Source organism: Trachurus japonicus, chromosome 4 (genome assembly GCF_045865225.1).
Source record: "Trachurus japonicus isolate A0001 chromosome 4, Traja_1.0".
NCBI classification, from domain to species: Eukaryota; Metazoa; Chordata; class Actinopteri; order Carangiformes; family Carangidae; genus Trachurus; species Trachurus japonicus.
Window position 1 is genome coordinate 20,751,499 of NC_140910.1, and position 21,376 is coordinate 20,772,874.

At 41.1% G+C, this 21,376-nt stretch overlaps 1 protein-coding gene across 18 annotated transcripts in view; it reads right to left on the minus strand.

Moving 5' to 3' along the window:
- The window catches only part of ptprsa (protein tyrosine phosphatase receptor type Sa), a 256,606-nt gene that overhangs the window by 72,473 nt on the left and 162,757 nt on the right, over window positions 1-21,376 (minus strand). For 17 of the 18 annotated variants that reach the window (XM_085774644.1, XM_085774641.1, XM_085774645.1 and 14 more), the window contains 2 exons: window positions 20,211-20,399; window positions 4,236-4,346 (listed from right to left, as the gene is read on the minus strand). In XM_085774644.1, the coding sequence (XP_085630770.1) occupies window positions 4,236-4,346; window positions 20,211-20,399 (300 nt within the window). Of the gene's footprint in view, window positions 1-1,854; window positions 2,098-4,235; window positions 4,347-20,210; window positions 20,400-21,376 lie in introns of those variants that run through there. The other variant, XM_085774640.1, reaches the window with a different exon arrangement.

Genomic DNA, 21,376 nt, shown 5'->3' on the forward strand with positions numbered 1-21,376 from the left:
AAGAAGCAAAAGGCTGCAAGTGGAAACTCTCTTGTTGGCTTGTTCATATTGTGTAAGTAAATAATGACTGTAAAGGTGCCTTTAGGTAAAATGTACTGTACAATGACTCCAAATGTGAAACTTGGGCAGATTACTGTACAGAATTAGGTAAATAAGCAAAACATATTTGCGTGCTTCCATGGATTACAAGGGTTACGAAAGCACTTGGCTAATTTACTTTTTGTAGCTGTAATCATTTTGTATATGATTTTCAGATGCTTTACAGAGATCAGTTTAATCCCATGGAGATCAGCACACTGTGGCAGCACATACAAAAACTACCACTCTCAGAGGAGAGCGACAGGGAGAGTGGGTAATCTCTTCTACCTGAAAAGACTGATATGCCTGATCTAGCCTGACTTGTTGAGCCATATCTAATACCCCTTACCAAAAAACTATGGTTCCTTAAATGAGACTGTTGGGGCTTGAAAAATGTGCAGACAAGTTCGCTGCAGCAGGTGATATGAGACCTGACATACATTTGTTGAACATGTTCTTTGGAAACGTGGTGCACGTGCTGATCAAGAGTAAACAGGAAGTTAAAACAAAGCCTTCTGCAACATACATTACTGCTGCTTGCATTGATCTCCATTTCATTTAGCACTATCTGCTCATTAATGTTCTAGGATTACAGCATGAATGCAGAAAAAAGCTAATTGTAGTCCACTTTAAGAATCTTCATTACTTTCGTCACAACAATCTGAAAATCAATTCTATTCTCTAAATGTGTGGGTGTGTGTTTGTGTACAAGAGAATGGGCACTTTTGAATAATAAATTATAATTTGATTGAATATCATGACTGCTAGGGAACACAAACAGCAGTCACTCAACAAAACCAATCACATCTAGCCATTTGAAAAGAAAAAGTATCTTTAAACACCTGCTAAGCAACAGCAAATGTGATGTCGGAGTCATTATATTGTTATTGATCCACACGACTGTAAATGGCATCCCTTAATGGCTGCCTGAATCACCATGGAACCCAATCAGGCCCAATCAGGTTTAATTTTTTTCAGTAATGGATCGCTACACACAAGATGACAGGAACACTGGCTGTATACACACTTATTATTTTTCATTCGGCATTTGCATTTGCACTCCGAGACTCAAGAAGCAGAGCAGCATCATTTTTTTGAAAAAAGAAACACAATTCTCACAAACAAATGAACCACAAAAAGACAAACAGTTGTTTTCTAAAACAGAAAAGTAAGGCAAGGAACAGAACTGAAACGAAAGGAAAACACACAAACACTATACCAGTCACAACACACAAAAAAAAAACTAAATAAAGGAAAGCCAAAAAAGGGGGTGTATCAGGGGAAACACTTGAAGAGAAACCAAGGAAAGAGAAGGAATCAATTGAACAAAACACAGGGAATGCAGAAAGAAAAAGACCGTCATGGCCAAAGGGATTCTGTACAGGCATGCAAGCGCAGTTACATTCTCCCATCATGCAACAAGTCCTGTTATTTCCACGTGCTGGGTTTCCATGACAACACGTGCAAGAAAGCTTTTTAGGTGCAGAAGCAATACCAAAGGATGCAAAACGAGAAAAGGCCCCACAATGCAAACATAAAAGTAAATTAACAAAACCCGAGCTACTCGGGTTTGCTTTCATCATTTCTTCCTTGGAAATAAAGAAAAAATTCTTTTCATAATCATTTAGCAGTTTGGAATAACTGATTAGTATTTGTTCAAATTAGTAATGAATCGAGCTCTGTCATAGGCAAATACAGCTAAAATTTTTCAACATGTTGAATTTTTTTTTTTTCAAATGTGGGTTAAAAAAAGTAAAAAAGAAAAAACACACCAACCTTCTCGAAGCTCTGAGGGATGTAAAGGGGTTGATGCAGAACACAATGACATGAGGAGAAGAGAAAAATAGGGGAAACACAGAGAGAGTAAAAAAAGCCACCTCAAGGTGTTTAGCTGCAGCTACATTTCCCTTTTCTTTAATCTTTTTTTCCCTCCTTTTCCCTTGTCCCTGCTATCAGTGACACCCGTCTTGAAAGTACACTTGCCTGCCCCACTCCCCCCCTTAAATAAACTTTGAACCAAAACAATCAGATTCACCCCAGTGGCCGCACTGTCGCCTGGCAAGAAAAATAAAGTGAGGCGCCACTGGAGTCAAATCAAGCGTACCATACTCATAATTCAAAATTTCACAAGCTCCTTATAGCCACAAGGACAAGCTCCTGTGGTGGCTGTATTTGCTTTTGTTAGAGAGGAAACCAAATAAAGAGAAAATAAAGAAAAACTAATGAGAGATAGAAAATAAAAAAAGACACAGTTTGGGCTGAAATTAGCAGCTGCAGTTTAAGACAGTTACAGTAAATGTTGTTAGAAAGCCAATCAGCAGCACTGTCATTATGGGTTCTGTTTGGGTAGTTACCTCAACAATTTATATACATTTTAGGTCTCTTGTTTTCTTCTGTTTTTTTTTTCCTTCCAAAAAGCGATCTCTACCACAGCTGCTAATCTCGAGTGCATTTCGCTTTGTGAACAAAACATAGTCAACATCAAGTATCAAGAATTGATTGACAAAAGTTAACTGAAAACAGACAGAGGTTGACACCATCAAGGCATAACAAGTGTGTTACATAGTGTGAAAGACCCTGAGCATTATGACCCTTGTGTACTCTTTTTTAGAAGCATGCTGATGGAGCCAGTGTTCATGGAGATTGCATGAATTGTTGGAAATGATACAAGGGTAGTTGTTTGTGTTTTTGACCATAGAAACTACTGAATATCCCAGTGCTGTGTTGACATAATGTTCCCAGTATAGCTAGAGCTGTTGATTGCAATTTGCATGAACCCTTTCATTTTCAACCATGCTGTACATGAGCAAGGTGGATAGCTATTTGACATTAAGTGTTACTGCATCACAGCGGAGACAGCATGAGCCTCCAGGATGAATGCTGGCAAGAAGACACACTAATCTTGATGAACTATTTTTTACCGTCTGCTCCTCACAGATGAAATTTTTCTTCCCTATGCTGCTACTTCACAGGGTATTATAATAGCAATAATAATGAAAAAGCAGCTCCCTGACCCATTTTATAATGTCAGACTAGTGAATTATTTATTGGGAACAAAGTTATTTGGTACACAGCAGAGGGAACAAACTGAGTAGATACCGAGGCATCTTTATTTAATATGCACAATATAAATAATACATGTCAAAAATGCATCTGCTTCAATTTATTAAAGCTCCCTCAACTGGGATTCATTGCCATTTAACATTAGTGGTAGAGTGTAGGCTTTTGTCTTCATTGCCTGTTTTCTATGAAACTCAGCATCCTCTGTGACTGATTGTTTTTCATATCTCCACTTTGCTGGAACATGCCAGCCAAAATTACTACTGACTGTAAAAGGCTTTGAAGATAATACCTCAAAGCAGAAACGGGAACTCTATGGATTTACTGTATGCTCCAGAACACCATAAAGAAAAGTAAAGTATTTATAATCTATATGACAGAGCATCTCTTACGTAAGACAGTGCAGTTGACTGTGTTAACAGTCATTTCCTATTAATTCTCCACAACAAGGAAAACCTTTTTTTTAACCCCTGAATCTGGAGAAGGCTAAGGGGTTGAGATTTTGATTGGTGGGCATTAATACCTCGCCACCCAATCAAAATACAGACTTACCGTTGCGCTCCTGTACCTGAAAAAAACTAATCAAAAAGAAGTCCTTCCCGACTCTTTTTGTGTTTCATAAGTTTGACGAAGGGGGAAACATTTTATCGGGCACACAATTACAGGTAAAAGGCGTCTTGCAACCGATAAAGACATACGGCTTGTTGTGCTACACATTTCCTTCCGAGTGAGTAGGGGAGGGCATTGGAAGACAAAATGGAGCATAACATCATAACAGAGAAGAACATTAGTTGGTCAATTATAGTATTACATTTGGAAGTGTCAGTGCATATGAAATTACATTTATGGGCAGGCAATACGATCAATGTTAAAAGATTTATATTAGTCGGGTAACACTATTTTGTAAAATACATTTTGTGCATATACAGCTGGGCTAGGATGGAAGCAATTATCATTTGTTTAGCTCAACAGTAATGCCACTTAAAGCTGAGCTGCACTGTGCATTTTAGTTAGAATGGGTGGATGTTTACTTTTTCTTTTCTTTTTTTTTTTTTTTTATATTTCTGGCCTGGCTCTGGGGCCGGGTTGCTCCCTACCTCGCACATAAAGGTTAGCAGGGGACGAGTAGCGCACGCCTTCCACATTAGACGCCACGCACTCGTACTTCCCCTGGTCTGTCTCCTCGCTGTTCTCGATCTGCAAGGCACCTGGGAAATGACAAGATTCAACAAAGACAAAAAGGGGAGGAGGGGGAGGGGGAGAAGAGAAAGAGAGAGAGAGAGAGAGAGAGAGAAGGCAGAGAGGAAATGATTAGTCAACCTGTCAGTGACAGTGCATGAAGGAGTCAGACAATCTTCTTAATGGAGGGTATCTTGAATTTCTCAAGACCTTTTTGTCAAGAACTGTTTCTCGCTGCAGTGCCAATGCAGTTTGCTATGACAAACTGAGTTTATCTCCAGCCTCAGCCATACACAGATAAAAAAAAGGATTAAATAAATTAAAATGTGAACTGAACAAGTTGCACTGAATTTGTCATTATACTGGTGCGTTGCAACTCATTTAAGATGTGAGAACTGAAATAAGGACACAGAGAGGATGCAAACGCGATGAAAGTTAGTGTTCGAAGAGTGTTGAGATGGTCCTAGAAGCTGAGTGAGATTAACAAATTCTCCTTTGCATAGCACTCACCAAGGGAGAGTCTGTGTGTGCTCGGGGGAGGGAGGTCATGGGAAACTATGCTTACATGTACTGCATGTCCAAATGAACACTAGCATGGTGCATAATGCAGTAGCTTGGTACTTCCTACAGTTCTACAGCTCAAAGAATTTCAAACAATGCGAAAAAAAAAAAAAATGCTATTATACTATATGCTATTATACTGGCTTTGATTTGTTGCCCATGAATTTTGCTTTTCTCCTTTGTGTTAAGATCGGATGCAGATCCACTCATTTATTTTATGGTTATTATATTATATGAACCCCTTAGGGTTTATGTGTTTCAAACAGGCTGTATTTCTGATTACTGTCCCCAGATTTTATCTCACATGTGCAAATAAACCCGACCTAAATGCTTGGCAACAGCATTGCAGAATGGGTGTGGGGGGATAGAGGAGGGAGGTGAAACAACGGGCGTCAGATCATTCCTCGTTAGAGCGCTGTTGACGGCACTTCCTGATGATATCATTAGGGCTTCTGGCTGGCTCAGCAGACAGATTGCAGCCCAGGCCTCCCTGACAAACACAGCACCATCGCTCGTTAGCATTTAGCCAGGAAGCATCAATACGCCAGCCACTGCCCAGGATGCTTTGTAATATACCATAAGCTACTCCATCACATCAAGCAAGCGGAGTGAACACAATGTTGTACAAGGCTACGATTCTGGAACATTGGTCTAATAACGTTTTTCAGCTGTTGCACAAATGAGACTATCGATCCTGCTTAATTATAAAGATTAGTCACGCTTTCACCTTGGACATGGCCTAAGAGTATTTTACACCTCAGAGTCACAACAAAGATATCTACTATTACAAAACGAAATCAGACCTGAAGCTACAACAATCTATACTTTTTTTCCCCCCTTCTCTTCCTTTCCCTCTACAGTACACCCCCAGATCAATCTCATCCCCCAGAGGGAGCTGTTCCTGGCACGTAGATCGTGAACCAAATAGAAACATCTACCTACAGAGTGCAGGTGGTAGAGTCTTTGCTCTGCGTTTATGCAGAGATCTGATTTGGATCTGTTTGATATGTGCTTGGAACAGCAAATGCCAGCCTGGTGGCAGGTGGGTTGGAATTTGCTCAGAAGCATAGGCTCCTCAACACAAGGGAGACCACAAAGTAAGGACTGTGTGAAGTTCAACTCCAGATGGACGGCTCCAGAAAGCTCTGCCAGCAGCTCGTCAGGCTTGCTCCCCGTACTGAATTATAAAATCTTTGCAAGGTTAAATTTAAAGTTGGTGCATGGTTTGTTTCTATTTTTTTTTTCCAATTCTTCATAAATAATAATGCAGTAGGGCTTGTGTTGGGTAAAAGCTGCCTTTTTTGTTGACGGTTACCATACAGTTAAATTGTTGTATATTTTTTATGTCTCCAAAATCCGTAGTACCAATGCTTCCAAAAATTACAAATGTCTCCATCTAAAAATACTGCTTAACAAATGTCATCTGAAGGTCAACAAAACACAACCACCAATATGCGGAAGGGTGACAGATAATGAGCCAAACAAAATTAATTGAGCGCCAATTAAAACCAACATTGGCTGGTGTGAATCGTAGCTCCTGGCGAAAGAGAAGAAAAACAGAAGGAACTTTGAAGAGACTGAGTGAGTTTCATATGTTCCTGCCAGCTTTGGTGGCGGCTCCTTGCTAGGTGGTAGTATCTATTGTGTCCAATCCCCCACTGGCTTCATTACATATTCTAGCTATTATTTCAAAATGGAACTGTGAGGAACACATAAACACTCCCTGTACTTGCAGAGAGAGGGAGAACAAGCAAGTTAAGAAAAAAAAAACAAATAAGTGAAAAGGCAGAGGAGAAGCAAAGGAGAGATAGAAAAATGGAGAGACAAAGGAGTCAAGAGAAAACAAATGTAAAGGAAGAATGAGGGAGGGGATTCATTCTTATTCATGTATCATTCCCCTTATTTTCTGTCTGAAAGTAGGAGAAAAATAAATAAATAATGTTTGCGCTCATAACAGATATTATTCTTGCCCTTGTGAAAATAGGTGAGTCACAATATATTTCAGACTAGTTTCACAAAAACAATAAAATACTGATGATTATCATTTCTGCACACTGCATAGGATTAGATGTGCATGAACAAATGTTTGACGAGGGAAGCTTAGTGAGAGAGTTTGAGTGGGAGAGGAACGGAGAAGGTAAAAGAGAACACAGAAGAAATCACAAGTTGAGTCTATTTTGAGATGCTTTATGCTCCTCTCTCTGCTAGATTCACACGTAGCAGAGATGCAATGTCCTGCTGGTGTTATATGTGCTGTGCCATGCTTTGAGAGTTGCATATCTGTCGTGTCCATTTCCACTCCCTTCTTCTAGCCCCTGCTTTGTCTTTTGTGAACCACAAAGAAGTTAATTTAAATTAATCTATCCCTGCCATTTGATTAATAATTTCTGTCACTACATAAAAGAGTAAAATATCTTTCTTTTTTTTTCAGTGTCCAGAGTGTCAGTTTTAAGTCTGATAACATTAGCATTTAAAGACAACAGACCTCTAAATCCGAATGAACCATCTTTGATATCCTATCTCCAAAAGCAGCATGGATATGTGCATGTGTGCGCACACAGAACAAACTCCACTCTTTGAAAACCCTTGTCACCAGCATGCGTCTCTTTCCTGCCATTCCCTTTTGTCTTTTTTTGAAAGTGACTGCACTCTCAATGTTTTGCATAATTGTGTTCCTGCCGCCTGTGGCTAACCAGAGTGCGAGTGGCCATTGGCACTTTTTTTTTTTTTGGGTGGGTGGGGGTGGGGGGCTTTTATTAAGACGGGGGAAACACAAGAATGAAATAAATGCTGAAAATTATCTTTCACAACCACAATGAAAAGTAGAGCCACAGTCTGTTCACATGGGTGTTTACTGATAAAGACTTGCCCAGTGAAAGGAAAAAAATAAGAGGCAATTTACAGTGTCTCACAAGATGACCACGCTGTGCTTACGGAGCGAGACCTACTGCACGGGGCCTAATGGCATGTCCTCCCTGTCTCCAGCTATGACGTCTTATCACAAAAGCAACAACTGCAGTAACTATCACAGACCAGTTTGTTGTGTTGATTTCATTAGAAAACATGAGAAACAGTTCATAACAGTTGACTACTGGCTATGACGGTAATAAACCTGGCTACATTTCCTTGATACTGCAGGTACAGGTATGACCTCTGCAGCCACAGCAGACGAGATAATTGTTTGACGTGACTAGTGATTGTTGTATAAAATATTTCATCTTTCACATATAAATTATATAGCATTTGCGTTATATTACATTACATGTATCTGAGTCAATCTTACTTTATTTTGCTCAAGGACACTCATAAAGGACACATGAAGGTTGAGGGATACTGTGCGAGCTGTTGTGAGGGTGAACCTAAGACCGGAGAATGTCTTGGGACAGGACAGTCTCTCAAATCCACTTAGAAAACCACACAAAGTCCCGCCCCTGCTGAGTAATAATTCATGTTTTCTGGGTCAGAGGAGAGAAGACTTTTATCTTTCTGTCTTATCCCATGATATGTCCAGAAGAAGAAAATACCACTGGGTCCACATCAGGCAAATGAAGTCATTGATGAATACAATGAAATCACTTCCATGTGGACCAATTAGTCTCTATCTAAGTCAAAGTGACCCTTCCTGCATACCAGCGCTCATAACCTCAACTCTCCACTGCTGCCCACTCCTGGCTGTCTTGCAGCATGTTCACTGCCTTCATCCATTCAATAAAGAGGGCTGTAATGGGCACTGGGTCTGGGACATTTGTCCCAGCCGTGACAGCTGCCCTGGTTAACAGCACTTCTTGCCTCAGGGTGGTCTGATGAGGAGCGTTGAGGTGCCAAGGTGTGATAACAAAGAGGACTGTCTTGGCACAGTTCAGCAAATACATGCTTTTGAAGGCCCAATTGGATTTTGGGACAAGCATTCTTGATGCGAAGGCTGTTTACAGTGGATATTTTGTGCTACTGTAGTAATCATCAGTATGTTATATTTCTTCCCCAAATTTTGCAAAAATATAGTCATGCTATACCTGCCTATCTATTTAACGGCAGGAGAAAGTCTGAAATGTTTCACTCCATTTAAGCCTAAACATTTCCTTGCAGGTTTCTGTAGCTGTAGCCTGGTAGGAAATACCACATCAGGCAATATCTATTTTAAGCAGGAGATCAATATCAACAAATCCATATAGGAATTAAATTTGAGTTTTATTCTAGGTAGGAAGAGAAGGAAAAGAGTGCAAGGACGCGGGAGATCAGAAACTGAGATATAGAAAAAAGAAAGAAATGTAGAAATTGAGCGGTGTCGTGACCGAAAGAGAGACAGAGCAGAGAAAGAGAACGGTCAGACGGGTTGGGAGGAACTTGAAGAGACAGACAAGCTCAGAAAAACAGAAGGACAGATGAGGGGATAAAAGAAAAGCAAGGAGGGGCCGCCATGGATGATTAATTTCAGAAAGTGCCTGAAGCCGTGGTCTACCCACCCCGGTCGCTGCTTTGTAGCAGATTTGCCGTGTGTGGTGTGGTGCCCCCCTCCCGGTCCTATTTGTGTAATTCAATTAGTGTGCTCCAGCGGGCCTTGATTGATTTGTTTAGGCGATCAACAAAATGGCTGGCCAAGTCTCTCTCTCTCTTTCTTTTCCTTCTCTTCCCCCGCTCCTTCCCTCGGCCCACTCGGGCATGCTGGTGGCACACTGTTCTTTTCATCATTTTATCTCTTGTTTTCAGTGCATGTCGCTCATTTGTCCCTCATTTCTCATCTCCTCTCCTGTCGCTCTCCCTCCATCCTCTCGCCCAGACACCACTCACCAAGCTCTGCTACAGTGTAATTAAAAGCACCTTTCTGTATAAGTGGATACACACTCAACATAATAACCTTTCTAGAACATGAAGTGAACTCACTGAAGTGCACAGAAAGAGTGCGGCATTCAATAAATTGTTATGCACATGTGCTGTTATGATTCAGGAGGAAACACTCCAAAAATGATTTTCTAGTAGTTTATACAAAGATGTAGATGTTGAGGGAAAGGTTGGCGGGCCACATCTGTCCTGGCTGACAAAGTTAACAGCAGCAAGCAAACTGGAAGGAACACATTTTACACAGTGCGAAACGTGTTCTCAATATCAAAAGCCCAGTAGAATCCCACCTAAGCGGCTGGTGCTTTTCCAAGTTTTGCAACCAACTGGTTCAAAAAATAAATATTCTCCAGTTGTTACTGTATTGTTGAATATCGGTTCCAGCATCTTCTGCGATGAGCCCACAAATAAGAAGACGGCTAGTGTGACCTGTGTGTATGAGCTCAGACTTGTACTGTTGTCCCTGCATCTCTCCCTCTGTCCGCATCCTGCCTGTCACTCGCGTACACTCTGTCACCACCCCAAGGTCGTTAGACTGTGATCGCACCAGCATGGGGCCCCACGTGTGATGCCATTGTTGTCACTGCCCATCTGGTGGCTTGTAACGCTCCCATGAAATCAGTAATGAAGCAGGTAGGGAGCCGAGCTACCTTTATACCTATTGCTTACCTCTAGGCCAACACCTGGGTGGCAAAATGAATGCAGATTTTACATTTTAAGAAGCCGTCTCTTAGAAGGAGTGATGCAAAATGACTCAGCAATCACTCACAATGTCTTTCCTAAGGCTTAAAAAAATACAAGCTCAATTTTCTGGAGTTATACAGACAGCCTAAAGTTTGCATTAATGTGAACATGAGCCTATACAAACAAAACAATTTGTTTTACTTCCCTGTTGCCTTGATTTCAATCACATTTTCTCCCGGTTCACAATCCGTTTTTTCTCTTTTCACATACTCTCGATGGAGTATCGGTGTTGGCATGTGCTAAAGTGGTTGAGAGAAATCGCCTTTTTCAGGCCGCTTATCTCATTATGTAAATGCAGAGTTCATAAGTCACGCCTGCTTTTGTTCGCCAGAATATGATTTATGAGACCTTCTTATTCAAACGAAGGAGATATGGGGAAGGCTGGGTTTTGCTACGTGAGTCATGAGTGAGGGTGTTAAAGGAGTGAAGGCTTTGAGTTTAGTCTAAAAACTCAAGACATTCATGGATATGCTCGACAACACACCACTGTCTAGAGGTTTGTGAATGGTTGAGGATGGAGGACCTTAACTTTACTATTGGAGCTCTATTATGAAAATACAGTCACCTTTCCATCCCCTTGAATAGGGGGACATACATGGCAAACTGATATATTCACTTACCTGTTCTGCCTGTTGAATAAGAAAAAAAAACAAAACAAAAACATTTTGCAACAAACACACAGAATCACTCTGAATCAACTGGGAGAGAACGCTTCAGCAACAAAGCCTGGTGGATAATTACAAGCGAAAGTTAAATTGTCCGGGGAAATGAAAAAACAAAGAATGTTGAGAGAGGAGGAATTATTTTAACAAAGCTTTTGTATAATTCATCACACTCCTTTGCCACTGTCATTCCAGTCCCACCTTGATATCCTCCTGTTCATCCTCTGACATTATAAAAGCTGGTTATGCCGTGCTAAAAAGAATGCACAATGTTGCCGTTTTAAAAGCAGAAGGCCTTACTTATGCATCGCGGCTGCTGCCGTGGTGACGCACAGGAGGATGAGGAGGATATCAAAGCAGAGATGGAGAGGTAGGGAGGAAACAGGGTTGTATTGAACAGTACTGAATAGCCTGGTCTTATCAACAAATAAGGTCACCACTGCCTACACCCCAACATCCCATCAACTCGCCCACCCTCCAGACCCATGACCATGTCCAAACAAACTTAAATGTCAGAGGCACAAAGCAAACAAATGGCCCGCCCTCCCTCCCTCTGGTTCAACCTTCCCAAATCGGCCGTATCATAACCAATCGGCAACAAAACTTGAATCACTCAGTGGTCTCTGACACTGATGGTGTGGTGGAGATTGTCAGTGAGCACAAACACTGGACGCCCACAGGGATGACAGAACTGCACATTAATGATGACATGGGGGCATGGGAGTGTGACACAAATTTACACATACAGAAAGCACAGAACAGAAACACAGATGGAATATAAACGTTAGTAGAAATGAAAGAGGTTTGTCATTTTTCTCAGGAAGAGCCAGTTGGGTGGAGTTAGGAGCGGTTATGTCTGGTTATGTGTCAGTTTAAGTCTTGTTTTTTGCTCTTTTTTTTTTTGCTTTCCTTTTTTTACTGTGATGGTTAAACGTCTTACCTCGAATCGGGGTACCCTCTGGAGGAGACACAAAAATGAAGACACAACATCAGTTTAGTCCAAGGTTAATGTTAGTAATAGTTAGAGGAGTTATTTGGGTTGGAAAGTGGATCATTGGAACTAGATTATTAAACCATTTTGAAATTTCTTAGGGGTTTTTTCATTGGAAAAAAAAAGAAAAACAAAAGAAAACAACAAACAATACCTCTCATTGCTGGTATCACAAAGGAATGAGGAGTTTTTTATGGCTGGCACACACCATTTCCTTATCATTCTCTTTTTTCCCCACTTGCCTTGGTCTTAGGAAACAACATGCTTCATCTGCAGAGCTCAAGAAGCTCGGGGTGTCGATGTGCATTTTTATCTGGGCTGCAACTCCGGCTGATAAGGCTGAGCATGAGAGGTCTGACCTTAGGTTGACATGGATTGCTCCAGTGGCGTAAGCCCTTTCCAGGCCAATTGACCTTGAGTAAGAGGTCAGTAAAACAGCTAGGGCGTCACTATTCTCCACTGGATATCTGCATTAGTCTGGCACAAATTTGCTGCGGGAGAAACAGTGTCTCCACTGAACTAGAATTTCAGGCTGTACCTTCAGGCACCCGCAAAGTTAAACCAAGCAGACTGAAGTTCTTATTTATCCTACAAGTCATAAACCTGCTTAACTGTGACAGATAGGCTCTTCACCTAAAGCTTCAGCACGCCTCCCCGGTCATTCAGTCTCCTGTTTTGTTCCGTTGTTTCATTTCACTGAGAGTTGTATGCTTCTCTATTCTTTGTTTATTGTGTATTGGGTTACATGCCTGACTGCAGGCCAAATGTCCCATTAGGGCCAATAAAATATTGAGCTTATCCAGTAGGTGGCTGGTGGGCTTTTTAAATTTAGCCCGAGTTGTTGCTGCAATTTAAAACGCATCCCTTATAGGCAGAGCTTAGAGTGTGGGTAGGGGAGCCAGCTTAACTTCAACCCCTTCTCTGCCAAGCATTAAACTGTCCTTCTGCTCATTTTTCCCTCCTCTCTCTTTGTTTTCACACAGTTTTCTCCAAAGTCCTTTTTCTTTTCATACTTTATCTGCTCCACCATTCTTCTCTTAAAGTTTTTTTTTTTTTGAGTTTAACTCACAGTCTTTCCCATAGTTACTCTCTTGCCTTCCTCTTAGTCTCCCTCTCGAAATCTGGGGATGACTCATGGCAGCAACATGCCCTTGGCCATCCCTGGAGAGTGCCAGCAGGGCGGCGCCAACCCAAGAGAGGTGCCCTACTTAGCATAGAAAGCCTGCAGGCACAGAGCTGCGGGTCAATGGTATGCACTTCCCATTGAGCCTAACATTACAGGCTGGGCCCCTGTGTGTGTGTGTGTGTGTGTGTGTGCATGTGTGTATCCATGCAAGTTGGATACAACATATGCCAACTTTCCTAAGAAATAGCAGAACCAACAAAATAACAATACTTTTCCCAATCAAATACAGAAAACCGGTGTGTTAAAGATGCAAAATGGTGCCAGCTATTTCCATATTCTATATGACACATTAAGGAGTGTGGGTGGCTAGGTAGTGGAGATGAAAATTTCAACGTCTACTAGTCCGATAGTTGTTGCAGCTCTGCATACAGAGACATCCTTTGTGATACCAGCAGGCAGGAGGCAATCACTGAGTTTGAAGCTCTGCCTGGTTTGCAATGCAGCTAGGTGGGTTAATTCCCTTTCTTTAGGGGTGCTGTACACAGTGCTGCACCATGCTTTTATAAGCATTTCAACAAATCAGTAAGTACAGACTGTATCTATATATTCTACGTGTGAATTTGTGGACATTAACCAAACTGTACATGTGTATAAGTGTGTATAATATTTTGTGAAACAATTCAGAAAGACATCTAAAAAAAAAAGATTAATTCTTGACCAATTTCTTACTTTCAAGATTTCAGTAGTATAAACCCACCATAAAAAGAATATCATCATTTAGTATCCATAAACAGTGCTCTATGCACATACATTTACTTCAGTGGTAGTTTAGAGTCACTGGAAAACCAGGCAAAACAACAGTGACATTTTGACCACATACTGTAATCATACGTAATCACAAGACAAAAGACAATAGGGCTCTGGGAAGGTTACGTTGTTATAGAGTTAGAGTTTGATTAGAGGCTGCAGGAAGCTGGTTTATTTTGCTTTTGCTGAGATGATTTTTAGTTGGGGGGTTGAGAGGTTACTAGTTAAAGGTTAGGTGAGGTTACGGTCAACATTAGTTTAAGGTTAGGGTAAGGAAAAGGTTAATAAAGCGGGTTTATACAGGGGAAGGCCAGCACGTAGACCTGAAAAAGTGAGTGACAAAAGAGAGACTGAAAAAGACAGGAGAGTAAAAAAGGAGGATGAGGGGTTATAAATGGAGGTGGTTCAGTTCAAAGTCATTGGTTGAAAAGAAAAAAAGAAAAACTATTGAAAGAAATGGGGGCCAGGTGTCACTGGAACTTCAAACTTTTAATAATAAAGCAGCATGAAGTGATATAAATAAAACGTGGCCAAGGATCTGTCTGGCTGTGTCCACAGCAGCCAGCCTGTATTCAATTACATTTGCAAATCCACCTGTGATGCAGACATGCAACCTCATGGCCATAAGCCCCCTTCTAAGCTTTGGTCAGCCAGGGGTTGATCAGCTTAGGGTGACAATGACCTAAATATACCTCGGCAGGCCATGGCCTTCCTCACATTATCAATGCGGCATTATCTGCTCCAGAAAACATCCCAGATGTTTTGTTGAACAACACTCTGAATATATTAAAAAAATATTATTGAAGGATGTAGTCCGGCTCGAGGCAATCTGGCCAGAGATGCTGCACATCTGCGTGCGAGGTGGACGGGGTCGCGTGATTGGCTAAGTGTCAAAGTCTGACCACCCTCCAGAGGGCGTCTGGCTGACCTTCTCATCACCACAGACTCCCATCTGGGATCCTGGTGGGGTCGCAGCAGGTCTCAAGGAAAACTTGGCGGTTGTTACCACATCTGCAGAGGTCCTGGCCACTCCCTGCAGAGCGGCTTTGATGCCAACAAATGTGAGCGTTTTCTCACACATTTCGGATTACGTGCAACTGAACTCAGCAAGATTGAGACTCAGCAAGTTCACACATGTGTGAGTAAAGGAGCTATTCAGTGTCAGGTCATGATTTTAAACATTTACATTCAAAAGGGCGTGGATCTGCTCTCCTCGCCATCCTCTCGCCGTCTCTCTGGCCTCTAGTTAATCTGTTCTGGCTGACAAGGCCAGTGAGGGCCTGGGGTCTGCAGCCACAGGGACTTGGGGAGAAATGTCAGGCTCCCTCCACACCTCTAGAGGAGCTCCTCAGGGGACCCAGACGCAAATATCACTGCCTTGCCAGCACAGCATGGTCTGGCACATAAGGAGGCAGTCAGCCAGCTAGTCAGCTACCTAGCGCCCCCCACCACCTCTGCTCTATTTCACCACCTTTCTGTGGGAAAGGAACCAACAGACTCACAGTTACCCCCTGGGGCTTAAGAGTGAGCCTGAAGGGAACGAGTAAACAGGTAGCCCCCAGAAATTGTCAAAAGCAATCTGATCAACTACAGAATTAAAACAAAACATAACAAAAAAAAACAAACACTAAAACTCTGCCTGAAGAACTTCGACCTTTCTGTTTTGGGAAATGCATTTATCATTGGGAAAAAAAGAAGAAATAATAAAACCTGGAGTCCCAAGATGGCTACTTGAAGTGCTGAGGACATGTGAAGATGGCAGCCTAGGGGGCTGGAGAGTGCAGGCCGCTTTCTCATCAGCATAAATCCTGCTTGGCTGCTGAATGAGCTTTCCAGCAGAAGGACTACAGAAAAAAAGGCAAGCCCTCAAAGCTTACGTTACCTTACGAGAGTCTTAGTATTGAGACAAGGGAAAGTAATTTCCTTTTCTGCCCTCCTATACACACATACAGTTTGAACTGTAAGTAAAACATACCCAGCTTAAAGTGGCTGGGTATATTTTTGCAAGAAGTTCAAAAAGTCACAAGGCGTACAAAATGTGGCCAAATGTAACTATCACTTGAGCCCTCGCCCTGTAGTATAGGCAATAGAGCCTTAGCTAGAGATCTGTAAGCCAGTGGGGATGAGGGCCAATTTAGTGAGAGAAGGAAATGTTCTCCTGAGAAAATATGAGGGTCGACCCAGCCAAGTGTGGGATTGGTGGGTTTAGCCATACAGTGGTCCTGCTGAGGCCTTCACCTGGAAAGAACTTAAGATTCTTTCAGACCCTATCAGATGTTGCTGCAATTTCCACAGGTATTTTTCTTTTTGACAGCGAGGCTCTTATTGTGAAAACTGAGGTTAACATTTGAGTTTTAAAAAGAAAAAGAATAGAGCTAGTCACATGTATTGCCAGAACAAACTGTTTGCTATAAATCTCACTAGGAAGCCTAAAAATACTGTATGCTACGACTACATAGGGATAATTGTGTTGAATTCAAACAGAGTCCAATTATTTCCTCAAAGCCGGCTGTCTCACAGCACAGCGGAAAGAAAGAACTACGTAGATGTGACAGGGGGCACCAGCAGTGTGAAATCTGAATAATATGGTCAGGGGAAAGTAAATAAGGCAACAGCTACTTCCAAGGTACTTAGAATCCTTAATAGTCCAGCAAACTTGCTAAAATGCTGCAGGAAAGGTGGTTGAACTGTGCTGCTTTTACATCTTACAAGCAGCATTAATGTGGAGTAGACTGTTACCCCAAAAGACCTGCTCAGCAGCTCTTCAGCATATAAATAAAAACTGTGCTGCTAAAAAGTGGACAATGACACCTGGATACCTCCCAAAGTCTGATATTGCTTGTCCTTGAACCTTTCTGGTGTAAGTTTTAAGTATGAGGGGAGGGGAGGAGAAAGGAAGGGAGGAGGGATACAGTTGGCATGAGAAGGAGGATGGTAGAAAAAAGTAAAAGTTCCGGATAAATATACAGATAAAATGAACAGAATATAAATTACAAGTGACAAAAGAGGACGAGTGTAAGGGGGGAGCAGGGGATGCATGCATTTTGGAAAGAAGTTTAAATATGCCATCTGCTTCAAGGAGAGTGGGTGGGCTTGCTGGGCTTTGTAAGACACTTACCAAAGGTCTCTGAAAATGACAAAGCAAAAAAAAAAGAAAACAAAAAGTAAAAGTAAATATAAAAAGGGGAAGAACAACATAGCTCATTTTAGGTTGAGGTTGAAAGTGACTGCCACCCTAGAGTTAAAGGAACTAGTTAAGCTTGGTCAGGATTTTTTGTTGTTCATTCGCATGAGATCAGAAGTTTGATTAAGTCTCAATGGTCGGGTTACAATTGAATTAATTAATTAATCTAATTAGAGGCCTTTTGTGTAAACAATGGCATTGACCCATTTAGTTTCAATTGTTAAATTTAATTTATTGGTTTTGATTTATTTGGTTTTAACTTGTGTTATGGGTCAAACAGTCAAATGACACGTGTTGAAGACTCCTCAATGTGCACTGAGACACATCAGAGTTTCAGACACAAATACAGACAAAACAGAGAGAGAGGGAGGGAGAGAGAGAGAGAGATAGCACAAAACAGCAGTCTGTTTCAGTTAAGACAAGACACACAGAGACAATTGAAGACATCATGAGACAGATAAAGACAGACAATGCAGAGGTTAGAGAACAGACAGTAATTTCAGTTGCTTTGTTTATGTCTTTGTTTATAATTAAAAGTAATACCCCAATTGGAAAACACAAACTAACACATTCATATTCACTTATTGTTCTATACATCTCAAATACCTTTAAAAGCCTTCATGAATGTTTGAACATTGTTAGGTTTATAAGGTATCATTCAAAAAGCATCTGTTGAAGCTGAATCATACCACAATACTATCTAATACTATCACTACATGGGTACCAGAACTGACAGTATCTCTGAAATGGCATCTCAGATGTTTATCTACATGACAAGATACCCTGATCACTGTGATGGTACAGTAAACTGGCCACTGTTATATTTCAGTTTGTTCCAGTCTTGTAACATCTCACAGACACTGAATGGGAAAAAAAGGTGCCATGATGTCAGGCGACCTGATATTAGTTATATTCCTCTAGTTGTATAAAATTGTATTCTGGCATTATTGTGAAGCTTTGCCTGTCACGTCTCAAGAGGTGCTGTGAATCTGAAAAGTTCAAGGTACCCTGTGGTAAATGTATCTATTAAAGTAAACAACTTAAGTTTGTTTACAGGAAGGAAACACACAGGGCACCTTTAAGGTTAAATTGCTAAATTGTTTAGGACAAGCCTGGCTGTGCAAGAAAATGACCGAAAAGGCTGATAATATTAAAGTTAGAGCTCCCTTCCTATGAGTCCCATGTGGAGGCTTCTTTGTCCTCAAACTTAAATCAAAAGCACTGGCTGACAGCCTTCACCAAAGCACCTCAGGACAACCTGACATACCCAGAAGAGATTGCCGGGCCACGACACACCAAGAAACACGGGTCACAGGAGGCAGTACAATTAACAGTCACATAATACGACTCAAGGTTTTTGATCAGAAAATTTAAAAGTCAAAGGTGTACCTTGGAACTCGGATGCATCAATAAATTAAAGATGAAACATATCTAAAATTAAAGGCGTCTTAGAGGAATGTGCACTTGTTGTGTTTGGTAAGGCATGAATAATGAGATGACAAATTGATTCTTTTGAGTGTGCAGCTCATGAGGGCCACAACTGGGGCAGGAACTCAATGGCAACAGACTCTTTATTTAGTGGCGTCTACCCTGATTTACGTTTGCAGCAACAAATCAAATAAGAGTCATTGGATTTTTCAAATGGTGACAAATCATCGACCTAAAATATCTACCCCTTATTGCCTGGGGCCACTCCAGGGTCTGCTCTTAATTAGCTATATAATTAGACTTTGCTTTACTGGGCCTCTCAGTGGGGTTTAATCAATGGGAACAAGACAACATATCCACCATTGAGTTGTGTCTGTAGAAAGTGGACTTTGCTATCATTGTCTACTATGACATGCTTCCGGGATGGTCTGAATCATTTGCCCTCATTCAATAATGTCACACTCTTAAACACAACGTGTCAGTTTTGACTCTTTCAGACGATGATCTATGGTTATAATGATTCATAGCTCAATGGGTTGATGCCTGACTTCACATTATAGGAACATTTCTTATCATTCACCATTTGACTTCTAAATGTTAAGTATGTAATGGTTTGAATTAAAGCAGATATCAGTGGCACGGCCGTTTCGGCTAATGCTGTGTTCAAGGCAGGCTTTTGAAACCGTAAGTTACAGCTTCAAGTCACAACTACGACTTGGTAGCGTTCCAGGTAACCCGTAGCTCGTGTTTTTACCGTCCTGTTGTCTGTGAAAGTTCCCTATAACGGCCACTCGTAACTTCCGACCCGTGAACTCGTACCAGATCGAACTGGTATGACTTCACAGGAAGGAAAAACACAAAGTACGAGTTTCCTTGAACGCACCATGAGTTAGCAGCCCCCGCCCTTGTCAGGCATCAATTGGTCCTCGTGCTACGTCACCACATTCACGCGCATCCCTTGGCTGCACACACAGCCTTTCACGCCGTTCTCTCCCCTCATTGGATAACACTTGTATCCCACAAGGAACATTTTCTCCTCGGGTTACAGCAGAGCAGAGTGACGGAGAGACTCGTGTTTAGGCTGAAATACTTCATGTAAGTGATTGCTGACGGAAAATAGGACTATTTAGGACTTATATTAACAAAAACATTCCACTGATATCTGCTTTAATGTGTTATCCATATGTAATCTATAATTGCACGCTCCTTCATTAATTAATTATCTGTTGGTCGAAAGCTATTCAGATCATTTAAATCTAAAAGCAAAGCTTGATAAAAAAGAAAGTTAACATTAAGACAAAGTTACAGACAGTGATACGTTTGTTACTGAACTATTTCATGTGTTGCCACACTCAAGACAGCATTCTGCTGAAAGGCTCAGAAATGTTCTCAATCAAATGATCAAGCACTTTGGGAAAAGGAAAGATGAAAAAAATGAGAATTTGAAATTTCATTATTAGTGTCCTGCCAAAGCAAACAAAATGTTGAAGTTAGTACAAAGGAAAACGGCCGCAACATCATTTATTCATTTACTTTCTTTTTAGCTTTCCTTACCTGAGCGTAGCTGTTTGATTCGCCCATTACTTGCACTGGGGTCAATGGGCAGGAAGTCTTTGTACCAGGTGATTTCTGGGTCAGGGTTGCCACTGGCGGCACAGAGCATGGTGGCTGTTCGAGTACGCTCCACCACTTTCAACTGAGGGCCCATATCAATGTGAGGGAAGCCTGGTGGGAGTAGGTCCTCTGTGAACAAAACAGAAAAACAGGGCACATTAGGGATCTGACTCAAAAAGCAAAAAAAAGGTTCTCTCTCACAGTTACTTCTAATCCTTAATCATAAACCCCCATTGAGAGACACAACACGATAGTGATTTAGATGAAAAATGACACAACAAAGTATCGTTTTGACACCTTTTTGTAGTTGTGGGTGTCAAACGTTGGAACAAAAATCTACAATGATTAAATCTCACAAGTATCTTGTCTTGTTCGCATGCCTATTAGGAGGGTGATTTCTGAAATTGTGTTGCTGCAAAAAAAAACAAGACTTGGGTAGGTGTGACATATCAGAACACTTTCAGAAACCGTGTGCTGTGTGATTTCTGTACAGTGATAAAATACCTTTCTGAAATTAAATGAGAACTTTTTCATTCTACATTTCAAACTCACAAAGCCAGCTATTTCTAATTATCATAGTCATTTGAATGTTAACATAAAGGGAAAATTTAACAGTGGTCTGTATGAGTTAAATATGTAATACATCTATGACAAAATTAATGTCTTAAGGTAACTGGTTGCTCTAATGTAGTATAATGTGTAATGATGGGTGCTTGAAATATTTTTCCTTAAATTGGTGCATGGGTTAGTAGCTCCCATCATCTAACTCCACATACAGTAGTGTCAAATTAAATTCACCTGCAGTGGAGGCAATGAAGTGACCACACAGCCAAATAATTAATGCATTTGTATATGAAAATTTGCCTTATCACAGCTGATTTTCTAAATTCCAATTTACCATTGACCACTGGGAGAAATGTACATTGGGAATTAGATTTGATAGTCATCCATGTACAGTAAACAGATCAATTGAATAAACGAGGCTTGGGATAAACATACAAACTGCATTTCATTAAGAATCTCACTCTCCCATGACCCTGCGTTGAAGCATTGAAGAGGTTTAAGGACAAAGAGCAATGAAACCATGCAAGATGCGTTCTTTCACT